We start from the raw sequence: 15,907 nt of genomic DNA, 5'->3' as shown, positions 1-15,907 counted from the left end.
TTAAATTCCTACCCCACCTCTTCTTTGAGCATAAAGTATTCCTTTTAATATCCCAAAATACACACAGTCCTGTTCCTTGCTTGCCCAGAGACAGAGAAATTTAACCTGTATTGGGGTCCAGTAGCTCACCTGTACAATCCTAGGGCCGGGGTGTATTAGAGTATATTAGAAGGGGCCCTTGATCCTTAGAAACTTGGCGGTGGATGATTTTTAAAATGGATGTCAGACACTGCAGGCCTTCCCCTGGAATTACATCCAAAAGGTGCAGTCCAAAGGGTTGGCATAAGGGCTGTAGGGGTGCTAAAAGTGTTCAGAATGAGTTCAAATGATTCATTCAAAATAGTCTTGCAACGGAAGAGATGGGGTTCTTCATTGCTGGTGTCAAAAGTGGCCTCTCCATCCTCAAAAGGCTATTTCCGCCTACTTTTTTGATAGCTCTCTGGACAGTTTGGTGTGAAATCCCGAGATCTCTTGCATGGTCTCTCATGGGATTGAGGGAATTGGCCTTGTCTGTTTTCTTTAACTTCTCCGGGTCAAGTTTGGCTTTTTTGACAGAGCCCTTTCCTACGTTTCGCACTTGCTCATAGTCTAATTTTGACAACAATTTTGCCTCACAATGATAATGTACACCACGATTTTACCACAAGACGATATTACCCCTATGAGGTTGTCCACAATTTACCATAATTATTTTACATTTAGCTCAAATAATTAGATTTGGCCCGTATAGTCCGATGTTCAATCCACATGAAAATATCTGGTAAATTATAAAGATTTAAATGAAAAAAGATCTTTCCAAGAAGTTAGTAAACATTTTAAACTCCAACCCCAAAAATATATCCATTCAAAAACATAGGCTAAGAGAATTGCAACTGTTTGTCCCAAATGCAATACAAAAAGATACTCCAAGAACTTTAGAAGATGTATCATACAATTTAAAGTCCGCTCTGTTTTGAATCATACAAGATGAGGAAGGGCCTGATTTTGAAAAAAAAAAAATAGGTGAAGGAAAAGCTCTTGAAACACTCCCAAAAGCTCCTCAACTGCGTCAAACATCCAATTCATCGAGACATGCTCAGACGCAAAAAAAACTACTGCAAGGACTAAAAAGTCCATAACCAGATTATCAGGATCAACAATGATGGTTACCTGGACGTGCTAGAGACCAAAGTGAAGCCCTGGATATACATGGTTGCCAATTGGAGGTCTTACATACGGCAACAGGACTCGGTTTCCTGCCACACCTCGAAAAAAAGTAACAAATGGGTTCAAGACAATTTTGACGACTTAATCTATTTTTGCCCACAAAACTAGCCTGATCTGATTCAATTTTTTTTTGTGTGTGGTGCGCGATCGAATGACAAATCAACCGAATCCCTTGCAACACCAAACACGAATATATCAGTTGAATCAAGAAGGAATTCCGAGATTTGACAAGGGATGAAGTGTCGAAGACCTGCTCACACTTTCGACCTATTATAGAGACTGCTGGAGGTGATTTTATTGAATGAAATAATCAGAATCTATCAAGCCTTCAGAATCTGGTCTTACTTTTTTAATCCGATAACTAGTTGGAGAGAAAATTGCGCTTGAAAACAATTGTTTTCGCGGCGCAGATAGCTTACATACTCTGTACATATTTTAACTAACTATATCTTGATAAGAATTACTTATCCCACATAAAGATTTGAAAAAGTTAATAATAGTTGATTATAAAATGGAACAAAATTTGTAGGAATTTGAACTTTTGATTAGATAATTATGACCAATAAACTTGAGTATATATATTTTTATCTCGAGTGTCTGTAGAGGATTTTTCCATCGACTTCTTGTTTTGGGTATTGATACCATTTAGCAGATTAATTTATCCATTTTAGCCAAGAAGATAAAAGCAATATTAAAATAATAGACGACATCCACTTAAAGGTTACAATTAACAAATTTATAATTACATGTATATTAAGAACATTAAGTATTGTGCAATAAAAAGAAGTGAAAAAAGGGATTGGCACATATCATATGGTTTGAGGCATACTTAAAAGAATGAGCACATTTAATTAATCGTTTGATTAGATAACTCCATCACGGAGTAGATAATTAATTAGCTCCTACAATATGGATAACAGTGGGTACTCAGAGGCTTGTAGTAAAAAGGATATTTCTTTTTATCATAGAAAACATCTTCTGCCCGTAGGTAAATCCTTTGTGATCCCTCTTTTCCTAAATCCAAGCTTCGATAATATGTTTTCCCCGGAGGAATTTGTTTGGAGGAACTTGATACAAATTGATTTTCATTGAAGGTGTGCGGGACTCTGTATGTATCCTTCGGAGGCGAGTAATGAGGGTCTTGTGGTGAAAAGGATCCTTGACTAAGAGCATTGATTGAGTTTAGGGTTTGTTGAGGAAAGTAAGATGAGGATTCCAGAAGTGGAGAAGGGGAGAAATAGGGATCCGGGTAAGGCTCTGAGGAATAGCTGTAAAGGAAACAATGATTCATAAGTTATAAAGTGTTTTCATGTGACGTCAGTCGACCATTTTGTTTGATAGGTATTATGCATAGAGATACTCTCTACATAAGTTATTTCCAACAAAATAAATCAAAAACACTTTCGTGTTTTAATTGTATAGTGCTTCCGTAGGGGAAAAAATAACGTAGAATCTAAGAAAGGGCTTGAAAAGTGTTATATGAACTCCACTTCATATAGCAAATAAAAAGTATGAAAAAATAATATTTTTAAAACAGCCAATTTTGACCAAAAAAAAACACCGTGTGTTCGTTGTTAAGGCCGGGACTCTTACGCCCGTGTGATATAATTGTTGGGAATTGTTCACAGTCTTTAATTAGAGCTAATACGAATTCAATGAATCATTAACATTAATAACACTGATTAGAGAAAAAGAAACAAAAAAATCGACAGCTGACAACAAAATACAGAATATATTACTGTGTTATCGAAGTAACACTGTGTTGTATGTAAAAATGGGACCAAAAATTAAAAAGAAGATTTATAGATTTATCGTTTATACAAAATATCTGCTACTTTGATCGTCTTTTATCGATCCGAAATAAATTTATTGAGAAAAATCTAATCATAGTTAATGGATTTTCAGAACATACAACTTTAATTTAACTCAAATATCACTGTTTTTCATTGCTATCAAGTTGTATTCAATGAAAGTGAAAAGGTATTTTTTATTTTTAATACCATTTGATGGAGTTTAATAAATACTTATTGCAAATTTGTCAATTTTATGTTGTCAAAATATCCTGTATGAATTTCCAAGATAGCATTTAATTATAATGTAATTTGTATCATGCGTGATAACACTCTATAGGGGGCATTAGAGGTCATCAAATAGGGCTCGTGGCAAAATTATTTTCTTTCAATGTATTCATAATTCAAAGTATATTTTCTTCGAAAAACTCGAAGTTCAATACAATTATAAGAAGAAGAAAAAGAGTGGCGTACATTTATCTTTGCCTTAGGCCCCTCATGGTAAACCCGCCAATGGAAACGGATGTATATTAATTATCTATAAATAATCATTACCTGTAATCATCGTCGTAGATGAATTGTGAATTATCGTAGTCCTTTGGAGATTGTCCGAAACTAAATTTGTTGTTATTGAAATTCAATTTCTATGAATGAATTAAAGGTCATTTTTGATTCGAGAGTATATTAATATTGGCTATTTACAAAGTACGTACCAAAATAAGAGGTGTTTAAAAATTCCAAACATAATCTTACATTATGGGCCGTAAAAACTTACGTACATACATTATACATGACCCTATATAAATATTATGAAGATACACTTACTGAAACATCCCTTAATTTATCTGGAATGGGTCCATAGAACCCAGACTTTCGTGCCCAATATCCCTGTTCAGCAAATGGATATGGAGGCCATATCTTTCCAGTTGTAGGTACAAGTCCGTTATGAGGTCGAATATCTCGTTTTTTAATGATGTCCTAAAAGTATAGATGGATTAAAATTATTTTAAACAAAAGGGAGTCGTTGTTTTTGAGGTACAGCAATACTTCATTTGTTGTCCGGATTGGATCGGATCGTATTTCTTTAGTACATAAGGTAAGGGGTTTCTTTTCAAAATCATTTAAATAATAAATAAATATCCTAAATAAATGTCCTTAAATAATATTTGTATCTTGTTTTCATATTTATGTCCAGCTCATTTCAATTACATAAGGGATTATTTAAGTCAAAAAGTAACGATCACAACCAAATATAAAATGTTTAATTGAGGATATCATTAATCCTTACATAATAATACGTTACTAACTCCGATTCAAATTGTACTTTTTTCCAATTCGAATGAATGGTTCATAAAAGGGTGAAAAAATTGTGAGAAAATTGATTAAAAAGTAGTATCAATCTAATAAAGCTATCGTATCATAGATTTAGGGCAAACAAAAGTGTACGGTCGTTTGTTTTGAGCTCAAAGCTTCAAAATACAGAGTGGAGTCTCTAGTCGTTGGCCGAGCCATGGTCCCTCAATCTTAGATAATCAACAATTATCATACAGTAGCAAAAAAAAGTTTTTGTTAAAAAATTGTGTACACAGGGCGTCCGCAGGTGGTGAGCTAGAGGGGGTACAGCCCCCCGCCAACCAAGTTATTGATTTTTTACTTTTTACTAAAACAAATCTTTCCCATTTCATTTTGAAATTTTTTCCAAAGAATTTAATTTTCTGTGAATAGGTCAAAAAAATTGAATTTTTCAAGAAATTGAGTTTTCCAAAAATTGAATTTTCTGTGAGTAGCTATGGATTTTTGAAATATTTTATGAGGAGCTCTGAATTTTGGAAATTTTTTGTAAACAATTGTGGATTTTAGAAATATTTTTCACAAAATTTAATACTAGAAATTTTAAATATTATTTTTTCCCACTAGAAAAATTGAATTTTTCAAATTTTCTTTCCAAATAATTTAGTTTTCTGTGAATAACTTTAGATTCTTGAAATTTTTTGTAAGCAGCTGCGGATTTTTGGATTTTTTTTTTTTGAACAACTGTGGATTTTGGAAACATTTTGCACAAAATTTTATACTAGAAATTTCAAATATATATATTTTTTTTTTTTCCAAAAAGTTGAATTTTTTGTGAGTAACTATGGATTTTTACAAAAAAAAATTATAAACAAAATAATTTTTGGATTTTTTTTCAAAACAAAATCCCAAAACCAAACCTTCTCCCGAAAAAACAAAACATATATTTATATCATCCTGCGAACGCCCCTGTTACAAAGCTTGTGATTCCAAGTCCCACTTTCTGAACTTAACACGACTATCTGGAGTAATGCAACGCAATTACAAAAGGACAACCTCACGAACATGAATAATATAATGTATTATATTACCTTTTCCGAGTTAGCTCCATTTGAAGATGTATTTTTAATTGGAAGAGCCTTGGAGTCCGCAAGAACCAAAGCACTCCACATAAGACACATAATAACTACATGATATTTAAAAAGCATGTTTCGAGTAGGGTTTGAATAGTTGTAAAACATAAGAAAGTTGTCTCTAAACTATATATAAAACCAATTTTTGTACCTATGTAATTCAATTCGCGTATGAGAAATAAAAAAGTGTACGTACGCGCGTACGAGTTTCCACTAAAGCCATCGTAAGGTCGTACAAACTCCCTCAATTGTCCGTTGAAGTATATGTAGGTAGGTATGCGTAGATGTAATGTGTGCATAATATACGCACACACAATTATGGATTAAACCATTTAGTGCACTTAATCTAAAGCTAAACAGTTTCTAATTTATTCAATTTAATAATATCAATACATCATTTTCTCTTTCCTTATTTGATAATATTTGATTCAATTATGAAGCAGTCTTTCCCTGTATTATATATATTGCAACCTTTCCTCCTACAAAACGAAAAGAAAAAGGCCAAAAATCAATTGGTTATGAGTATACCGAGTGGTCCATCAAAATCTGAACACTATGAATTTTATACATCTACAAGATATAATTTATTAATTAACAATAGAATTTCAACAAAATTAATACTAAAAAATGATGTGTGTCTGAGCTCTCCTAATCATTAATGTAGCCGCTCTTAGCGGCAATGACCCTCTCAAGCCGGTGGCAGAAGGCCTGGCATCCGCTGCAGATGTAGTCCTCTGTCATAGCATCCCAGTGATAGCTGACAGTGGCCTTGAGGGCCTCAGTTTTTGGATGACGAACACCCAAACCGTTCAGTCGAGGTGGTGGACATTGGGGCTGTATGTGGGGGGAGTGTCAAAAAAGAGTTTAAAAGAGTCTTGCAACAGAGGAGATGGGTTTCTTTCATTACTGGTTTCAAAAGTGGCGGCCTCTCCATCCTCACAAGGCTCTTTCCACCCATTTTTTTAATTATCTTTCTGGATCATCTGGTGTGAAACACGGAGATCTCTTTTTTCATGGGCCCTCAAGAACTTGAGGGGATTCCTTCTTTAACTTTTCCGAATCCAGTTTGACCTTTTTGACAAATCTCCTCTTTCTTTTTAACATTTTGGACTTACTAAAGGCGGGCACGGTGGTCCTGGAGACGTCCAACTGCTTGGAGTGCAGGAATCGAAATTCCTCCATCTCGTTCAAGTTTCTTTTTCTCGACTTGTACGTAAGCTAGAGAGCTCATGTTTGTTTTGTTTTATAACTAATTGCTTATGCTTTAATATATCAAAATATGAACTTTTTTCAATCCCTCAATCTTAATTTATTATTTAATCAGTAAGTGTTCAGATTTTCATGGAGCACCTGGTAGAGATAAAATACATGGAGGCCTTACTCTGAGCAAAAGCAAATATTATTATTTATACATTCGTCACTCCAGATCTTGTATGGAATCATCCTATACTTCTATAACAACTGAACAGTTCCATAACAAAAAATACAATCAAATGTAAAATACAGAGTGAGGATCGAATATACAAATATGTGAAGCGCCCTCTATGTTGTTGACAAATACATTAATTAATACTACAATTTGAATGTTATGGTCAACTACGATGGGGTCCACTTCTTCCTCACAGAATCACTCCATATCTCCATGGATATGAACCATCGCGATAAAATAAACTTAGTGATTATACTTATCAATAGCAAAGGAAATTTGACACTTGACGAGAGAAAAAGTATAGTTGACCAAAACGATCGAATCCTCTTATAATTAAGCTTTAACCATTTTATAGTATTAGTGTAACCGTTCTAGAAAAATGATTAGATCTTTTAATTATTCAATATGTGAGCCTTCAGCTCTAATAACTACCTCAATATGAGGCCTAAATCCCTTGCAGACAGTGATTATGCAGTCATAATTGATCTTGGTCCACTCCTTCTCGCCACAAAAATGAGATTGCAGACTTCGCCTGTGCTGGGCACAACGTCCAAGAACAGAGATCTGGCTGGATTTTTTGTCCTGAAGATTTGTCACACTGAAGCGTATCCAAGTTCCCTAGATATGGATATGGGGGATGTGACACGTGAGAGAAGCTTCATAATTTCACAACCTTTGCTTTTAAATAATAATGATAACTGCTAAGGAAGTATAAAATTTATTCTTCAGATTACCAATTCCAAAAAAATACCGGCCCAGTTTAAAAAATCACAGGATTTACATCACTGACCATATGTTTTTCACAATTCTTTTTTTTGAGAGTCGATATTGCACGTTCATAAAAAATCGTTATGTGCACAGTGCTACTCATCGTAGATACAAAATTACATTGTATTTGTCAACTGTTGATTTTTCTGCTTCTATCTCCCTTATGAATGTTCTGAACGTTAAATTTGCCGATATAAGTCCCTTAAACCAAATAAAGGCTTAAACTATATATAAAATAATTGGGTATCTTAAGTTATTCCAGTATTTTGAATACAAAGCCTATAATTGACTTAAGTATGTTTATGCAATATTGACCTATATGTAGTAGTTTAGGATTTTAAATCCAGAACAAGTGTAGATGCTTATATCTTGGCAACACTAAGATACATGTTTATGAAAGTGTGCTCATCAGATTCAGCTCACACAACTGTTCAAGATTAAATACCATATCTTTGAGATGACTCCGAATACGAACGCAGTAAACATTAAGCGGTACGCAATGTGGTCTGCAGGCCATGTATTGGACATCCTTTTCCTGGAGATTATTGAGTTTACGAAGCTGCCCCAATCAACTTCTTACAATCTTGACAATGCTTTTATGAGCCTGTTAGGTCGGTAAATCCTTCAATGAAGACTCATGATCGTCTTGGGCTAATAACTGATAATAAATTAAAGGAATACACTATTAAAATGAATGGATGTGTGGTATCCTAACTTTCCAGATCTGCCACCCTTTGACAACAGTGTGTGGGGTGGGTGTCTTTGCAAGAGAGAGTCAATAAACGTTCGCATCAAACTGTTGACTCCTTGCGAGTTTCCATTCTTGAGGCTTTGCCATCATGGACAAAGGGTTACTTACCAAGGGATGTACTAAGTTCAGGGTGAGGTTGGAGGCTGTGATTTAAGCTGGAGAGCGTTGTTCCATAGCGATTGACTTTACTATGGACAAGTAAGAATAAAGGACTTGTGAATTGCTAAATTCCCAATTAATTTTGGTAATTTAGCAATTCTAATATAATAGATTTGAGGGAAAAGTGATTTAATATTTTTCGCTTTATTTAAATATTTTTTTAATAATCTCATTTCAGCCAAGTATCCTATGTTATGTTCGATAACTTGTTTCTCACGAGAACCCAACCTCATAACGCCCGACTCGTAGAAGCCCTGGTCCCTATTGCTAAAAAATTTGAACAATCAATCTTCATAAGTCTCTATTGAGGCCAAATTTGTAACCTCAAGTGCATTGTTCACAGACAAGAACAGATGTAGTCACTTGGTCCAGGTCTGGACTGTATGGTTGATGCATAAAGAACTTCCCATCCAAGCTCCCCAGTTTTCTGGTGTGACTTCAAACATGTGTGTAGGATAGCGTTATCTCGATTAAAAACAATTCATCTCCCATTCACCAGTGCTGACTGCTTCTATTCGATCGCCAGCTTCAAAAGTTGGATTTGTTCATAGTAGAGAGCAGAATTGAGCGTTTGGCCAACGGGGAGTATTTCATAGTAGATTATTATCTGCCAATATCACCAAACACACAGCAACACCTTCCTGGCAGTCAATCCTGGCTTGGCTACTGTCTAAGCCGCCTCCTTGGTTTTTTGATCACGATCGCTGTCACTTGACATTGATGTAAGTGATCTATTTTTCATCGACAGTTAGAATCCGCTCCATGAAATCCACTTTCAGGTAGTAAAAATGTAAAATAGGGCGATTTTTTTCGTTTGAGAACTCCTTCCTTGACGCACAGTAATTCACGACTGAACCAGCCAAGTGCAATATTGTCCAAAAGCGTTTGTAGTTTATAAGCAACCCTTTACAACACCTTATCCATTGATCCAATGTGACCAATAATGAACAAGATATACTTAGTTTTTTAAAACAAGTCGGGAAATACGGAATTACTTTTTCCACTAACATTTTTCTTGATTTTTGTTCAAGATGATTTTTATATTGACACACCACATTAGTACAAACATATTTTACATAATATTTTATCGTTGTATGTACATTTTTCCGATTCAAAGGATATAATACCAAATAAATAATATCACCCCTGTCAAAGGAACATAAGCATGTATTTTGAAAACAAAACGCATATTTTATATTGTTAAATAGTTATAAATATTCTCACAAAGTAATATTTTTTTAAAAGGTGAAATGTCCTTCATTTAGTCAACGATTTTAAAGAGGAAATTAATATAATTTATTGCTTCTCATTACAGCCATTAGTATGAAGAGAGAAACATGGCTACAAATGTTGCTATTGCCCACCGCGTTGCTTGTAATTCTAGGACCGACCTACTTATATGCCAATTTTCAACCGTGCCTTGGAGATATTAGTTAATTATTCATCACGAAGAGATTTTTTCAATATATATTATAAAATATATATCCCAATTTCGTGGAGAGAGGACTTTTTAAATATCATGATGTTTCTTCGTATTCCTCCCGAGTCTATTTGGAATATTGACATTGATGGAATGGTTCCTTGAAATGGTTTTTATAGTAATATTTCCAAAGCTTCCTTGCAATAGTATTAACATCATTTAAAGACAAAATTATATCATTAAATCTTAAACGAATAGAATTCATTTTTATTATTTCTTTTGCAAAAGAAATAAAACATTATCCAAGTTTCATGAGAATCCTTGATACTATTCTTGTCCAATTTAATTTCCTATACGATGATCTTTATCAGTTTAAATCCATCAGCATATGTTGTTAAAAGGACAAATGATAAGACCGGATTTATCTAATAGGATCCAAGATAGATGGAGAATAACCCTCAAATGATATTTGATTCTATGTATTATTAGAAGCCTAAAAGGTTATATTTATACTTTATTATTTTCTTTTAAAAGTGAATTAAAAGTAAGACATTTATTGGACATGTCAATTTAAAAATTCTTTCATCAAATTGTTTTTGAGGGATTTACAGAGGTGTAAGTTCAAGTCGAGTTAATATTTTAATGAGTCCAGTTCTTTAGAAAATAAAAAATACTTTAAAAAGTCGCTTATAAATTACTTGGCCCTCATTTTTTAGGCCCCAATTAACAGACAAACGTTGCTTTAATAATATAAGTACAGGGTGGTGATTCAAAAATTAATGATAATGTATATTACAATTATTTTCCCAAAATTTATTTAGCCATTCAAATAACTTTTGTTCCTACATAACAGGATTTATAGCAAAGTGAATCACTCAAAACAACGACCTCCAGCTTCAAATACAGACTCTAACCTGACCCTGAACTTAGCCAATGATTTGATGAAGAACTCCTTTCCCATGTTGGCCACTGCCTCGACAATGGAAGGCCGAAAGGAGTCAATTGTGTTTTATTCACGTTTATTTACTCTTTTTCTCCAAGACACATTGTAGTCGAAGTTGTTCAGATCCGGAAAGTTAGAAGAACATATTTCCATTCATTTTAATCGTGTATTCCATTAATTTATATTAAGTTATTATCCCAAGACGATCATGAGTCTTCCTTGAAGGATTTTCCGACCTCACAGACTCATAAAAGCAGTATCAACATTGTAAACAGTCGATTCGGGTAGCATCGTAAACTCAATAGTCTCTTAGGAAAGGGATGTCCAATACATGGCCTGTAGGCCACATTGCAACCTGCTTAATGTTTAAGTGTGGCCCACTACTCATGATCACTTCAAGTAGTATTTTTTAAGCAAAATTTTCACCATATCATCAAAACGTGTAGAACGCGCATAATATGTACAGACATTAAAAAATATTTGATGTCATCTTGCTTTTTCTAAAACTCTTACAGCAAGGGCGTCCTAAGGGGGGTCCTTAAATAAAGGAATTTTTGGAAAGGTCTTGATTTTGTTGTAAAATTAGATTTGGCTTTTTCATTTGGCGAAAATTTTAAACAAATATGTATTTAATGTTTTTGTTTTATAAAGCCATTTTTCATAAATTTTAATTTAGTAGGTCCATTAAAATATTTCAAGTGGCCTTCGTATTCGGGGAACATCTCAAAGATTTTGTATTTATTTTTCTTATACAGTTTAGTCAGTTAAATTTGATTATTACACTTATATAAACATAAAGTATGAGCTAAGAAGTTCAGGCCTTAACAAAGAAGACAAGTTTTTTGTTTCGTTCAAAATTAACTTTTTTAAATGATGATGATTATTTTTTCTTTTTTTTATTCGCTTTATGGAGCTCTAACAGTATTTTTTACCCATCAATAAGCACTGTAAAATTAAAATACAAAAGTGTTTTTGATTCATTGTTTTGCAAATAACAAAAGTAGGGTGTCATTTGCCGCAATAACTCAAAAATTAAAGAGTTCAGATTGTTATGGTATGTCAACAGCTATCTCATGAAGGTTAGTTCTAACTGAAAATGAGATTAATAAAAAAATAATCAGTGTAACTCTCTGGTTTTCATGAGCGCACTCTCATCTAGCAACTCAATAATGTGATGTTCTCTCCTCTAGAATAAACTAACAGCTTTAAAAAAACAATATGATTTGATGTACCAGAAAGTACTTCACCTCTGTTCTAAGCCCCATCTATAGTTACATTCATCTTTTTTATATAATTTATATAAAGAACTTCCTCTGTTTCTCATTTTTAATATGATAAGATCGAAACGCCTCCAAGATTTTATTCATGTCTACATTATCACAAAATTTGCAACAAAACCCCAGATACCACTTTTTTTTTTTTAGGACACACACGCTCAATCTATTATAATGTTTTAAACTAAGTATCTACACTCAAAAATAACTTACTTTTTGCATAGATACAGACAAACTTGCTTTATTAATATATATATTTCCGGTTAAAAAAACGAGATGGCTGTGAGAAAATTTATTATAAAGTGATCTGAAATCCAAGTCCTAATCAAGTTTTGAGTATTAGCTTTCGAGTTCAAGACAAACTACAAGTTTTTTTTGATGTTGAAGTTAAATCAAGTCCTGAGTTTTCGAAATAAGAACTCGAGTCCAAGTTTAATCCATAGTCTCGAGTCCCAATCCTCACCTCTTACAATGCTCAACAATTATTTGTCCATGTCAACATAAAAGGCCCTTCATCGAAGTGATTTTTGAGGGATTTATTTCATGTTAATACGAGTTGACGTGAAGTATATTTGAGACTCGTCCGAACCAAAACTAGATAAAATGATTTATATCATCCAGAAAGGAACCTGGATTACATATAAATAATTTCCTTCCATTTATAGTTAAAAATTATTAATTAAATAATCTTTTGAAGGCACCGCAAATTGCATTTAAGAATACTTTGGTAACAACAAAAGGAAAATGATGGGTTGAAAAACCATATTAGAGTCAAATAAGGTGATGCAAATCAAATAAAGGTTTTCTCTCAAATTATAACAAAAATTGTACATACGAGGTTTGTCTGAAAAGTTTCTGGCCTCAACGTGAAGATTGCATCACTCTTAAATAAAAACTAGTCAGATCTATTTAGCAATTGCGCGTCCAAAATGGCTAAAACTTTAGTGAGTAACTGACAACAAATGCCAAATGGATGTGACTAACTTTTATTACCCCATGTTGACATCTTTACATAGAGGTCGGAAACTTTTCAGACCCCCCTTGTATTTGTAGTCCAAAATTGGCCATAACATGACATTGAAAAATATAAAAACCTGTTTTTATTTATATATTAAAAATGAATAAATGGGGAATTTTCTTCATTTTAGTTCAAGGTTGGTTTTGGGTTTATATAACACATGTTTGTACACTCACATAAATTATTATCCACAAACAAAGATAATATTGGGTTGTAAACATCTTTCTTTTCTTTAAATTAAATTCGACATTGATTTGATTATTTCTCTGGAGAAATATTCAGCTATTATCTACAACGATCCAGTTATATAAGTTCATAGGTATGGAAATCTGTAATGTAAATATATTTTCTCCCTCTGGGACTGAAAGTCCAAATACAACAAAAAGAGGACACTCATTTGAGAATCCTTCAAGTATTATTTAAAACAAGATGTCTGATATGAATTTTAAACTGAGGCTATTCAAAGGGTTCAGATTTTAATGTGCCACTCGGTAGCTCCATGCTCATCACTTTTATTCACAATATCTTAATGTGTTAATTCCAGTTTATTTCTAACGTATTCAGCGTCATGTCTATTAGTAAGAAATCTTGATTATTTGTCAGAGACACCCAGTATTATCTTGGTCTATTCAATTGACTTATAAAATATCACAAAAATAATGAAGAGCTCTTTTTTTGACCTATAATATTTTTTTGCAGAAAAATTAAGCCCCCCACCCCCCCTCAAAATAAAATCCTGTGGCTTCCACTCCGCAAATAGAAAAGCCCATTTGGCCCTTACTTCCCTCTATGTGGCCACGTAACTAGTGAATGCCCCCTACATGTATATATAATCCCTAGGGGGGAGGGAGAATATGTCCAAAAAGGGTGAGGATTCAAAAGTTAGAATCCTCTTCGAAGCCATTTAGCCACAGTTCTAAAAGTCTAACAATTTTGTACATTAAAAAAAGCTGACAAAAAGCTACAATTTGGTGGTTTATTTATTATTTTTTTAGGGTTTTTTTGTGCGATCAAACATGTCAGAGCCACAAACAAGTCGGCAGAGGGTGTGCGATCTCCTCCGCACAGAAGTGGGCAAGTGGATACTGTTCTGAACTGGAGAAAGGATCGCTTCTTGGCTGAATCAAGAGCTCCGGACGAGGGAACCTTCAGGACCAAATATCCACCTCGGTTATGGTCCTCAGAGCTGTGGCGTCTGACGGGAGCAACATTTCTGCAGGGAGAACATGGCTGCCATCTGGCCGGCAGAATTCTTACCTTCGTCCTCCGCCGACGTGAACCACATGGACTTCACTGTTTGGAGTGTGTTGGAGGGCAAGATGAACAACACTTCTCACCCGAATGTCAATGCCCTTAATGTTGTGATCACGGAGGAGTGGAACAACTTGTCCTCAGACTTCATCAAGGCCAGCTGTGTTTCTGTTCGTCCCCGTATTGAAGCCATCATTCAGAATGGAGGGGGCATATTGAATAAAAAATGTAGACATTTTTGAATTACCAACTTTTGGTTCAAAAGTTTGCCATAAAAATGGTAAAAGATAAAAATATGTAGAAGTGAAAACGGGTTTTTAAAATTTCTTATTTTTTAGTCATCACCCTGTATATGCATGATCATTTATCATTTCAGGTTAGTCTACAGGAATCCATTTGCCTAGTGTAAAAGTAGGTATCCTCCTTAATATAAGATGCTAATTGATGACAAAAAATGAGTTATTAGTTTATAATCAACTGTTCGTGAGAACTCAATTTAGAATCTCATGGTATCATTGTACCTACGACTTCAAGAAACAACCTTTTTTTATGTGTGTGCCTGAATAAATAGCAACACATAACATACAAAAAAAATTAATTACACAATTATAAAAGTAATAATTAATTAAATATTTTTTTTATATTCTTGCAACAATATCTTAGATGTTTAAAAAACAAAAAAATCTCCTTATTCCTTGAACCTCACGACGTGACTCTTTCAATCTTACAAAGTACATAGGTGAGAATCTCTAGGGCTTCTTCAAAAGAGTATTATGTATTTAAATGCTACTTTAAATAGGTAACCATGGTTCTTTATTTGATGGTTGAGTTACATACATTTATAGTCAAACAAAACATTTGGATTATTATTACTGTTAAGTTCTTTGAACCCTCTACAGTATTGGTTTACAAAGTGGGGGTCGCGGGAAACAACAGAGGGGTCGCCACATGATTTCTAAAAAAAAAAGAATAAAATTTAAATTGTTTTAAACGAAAATTTTTAAAAAAATCGGGTAAGAAATATAGTCATGGCATTTCCTCGGCTTACGAACGTTTAGATGAATCACGTTATAGAAGATAACTCCCTAAGAAATCTTCATTGTTGCATTCCGTTTTTATGAAAACACACAAACGTAGCTTTTCAATACTTGGATGTTCTCTCCTCAAGAATTAAAGAATAATAATTGCACATTTTTTATATGTCTCCTTTGGATCATTTTAAAAAGTATTTCTCAATGGATGGTGCCCCACAAAAACATATTGGATGCGCTTAGGAACGTTTGCAGGGGAGGGGGCTGGAAAGAATATACCAAATCAAGGAATATTTGACTTTTATTTTTTCAGGGTAAAAAAATTTTACAGCAAAATATAGGTATAAAAAAAGTTTTAAGGATTTATTTTCTAAAAAATGTAATTCTTCTGAAATAATGCAGGAGAAGAAAATTTAAGTTTTTTAAATTCTTTCGAATAAATTC

The 15,907-nt window shown here is 33.7% G+C and overlaps 1 protein-coding gene across 1 annotated transcript; it reads right to left on the bottom strand.

Moving 5' to 3' along the window:
• Positions 1-1,927: 1,927 nt before the first annotated feature.
• LOC121116098 (uncharacterized) lies at positions 1,928-5,552 on the bottom strand. The gene is made up of 4 exons (XM_040710314.2): positions 5,378-5,552; positions 3,822-3,974; positions 3,552-3,640; positions 1,928-2,474 (listed from the first exon to the last, which is right to left on the bottom strand). The coding sequence occupies exons 1-4, from the start codon at positions 5,525-5,527 to the stop codon at positions 2,102-2,104; spliced, it is 765 nt and encodes a 254-aa protein (XP_040566248.1). The 5' UTR covers positions 5,528-5,552; the 3' UTR covers positions 1,928-2,101.
• Between the last annotated feature and the right edge of the window lie 10,355 nt (positions 5,553-15,907).

The sequence above is a fragment of the Lepeophtheirus salmonis genome, chromosome 4, assembly GCF_016086655.4.
Source record: "Lepeophtheirus salmonis chromosome 4, UVic_Lsal_1.4, whole genome shotgun sequence".
NCBI classification, from domain to species: Eukaryota; Metazoa; Arthropoda; class Copepoda; order Siphonostomatoida; family Caligidae; genus Lepeophtheirus; species Lepeophtheirus salmonis.
Note: the sequence above shows the minus strand (reverse complement) of the source record. Positions and strands in the feature narration are given on the sequence as shown.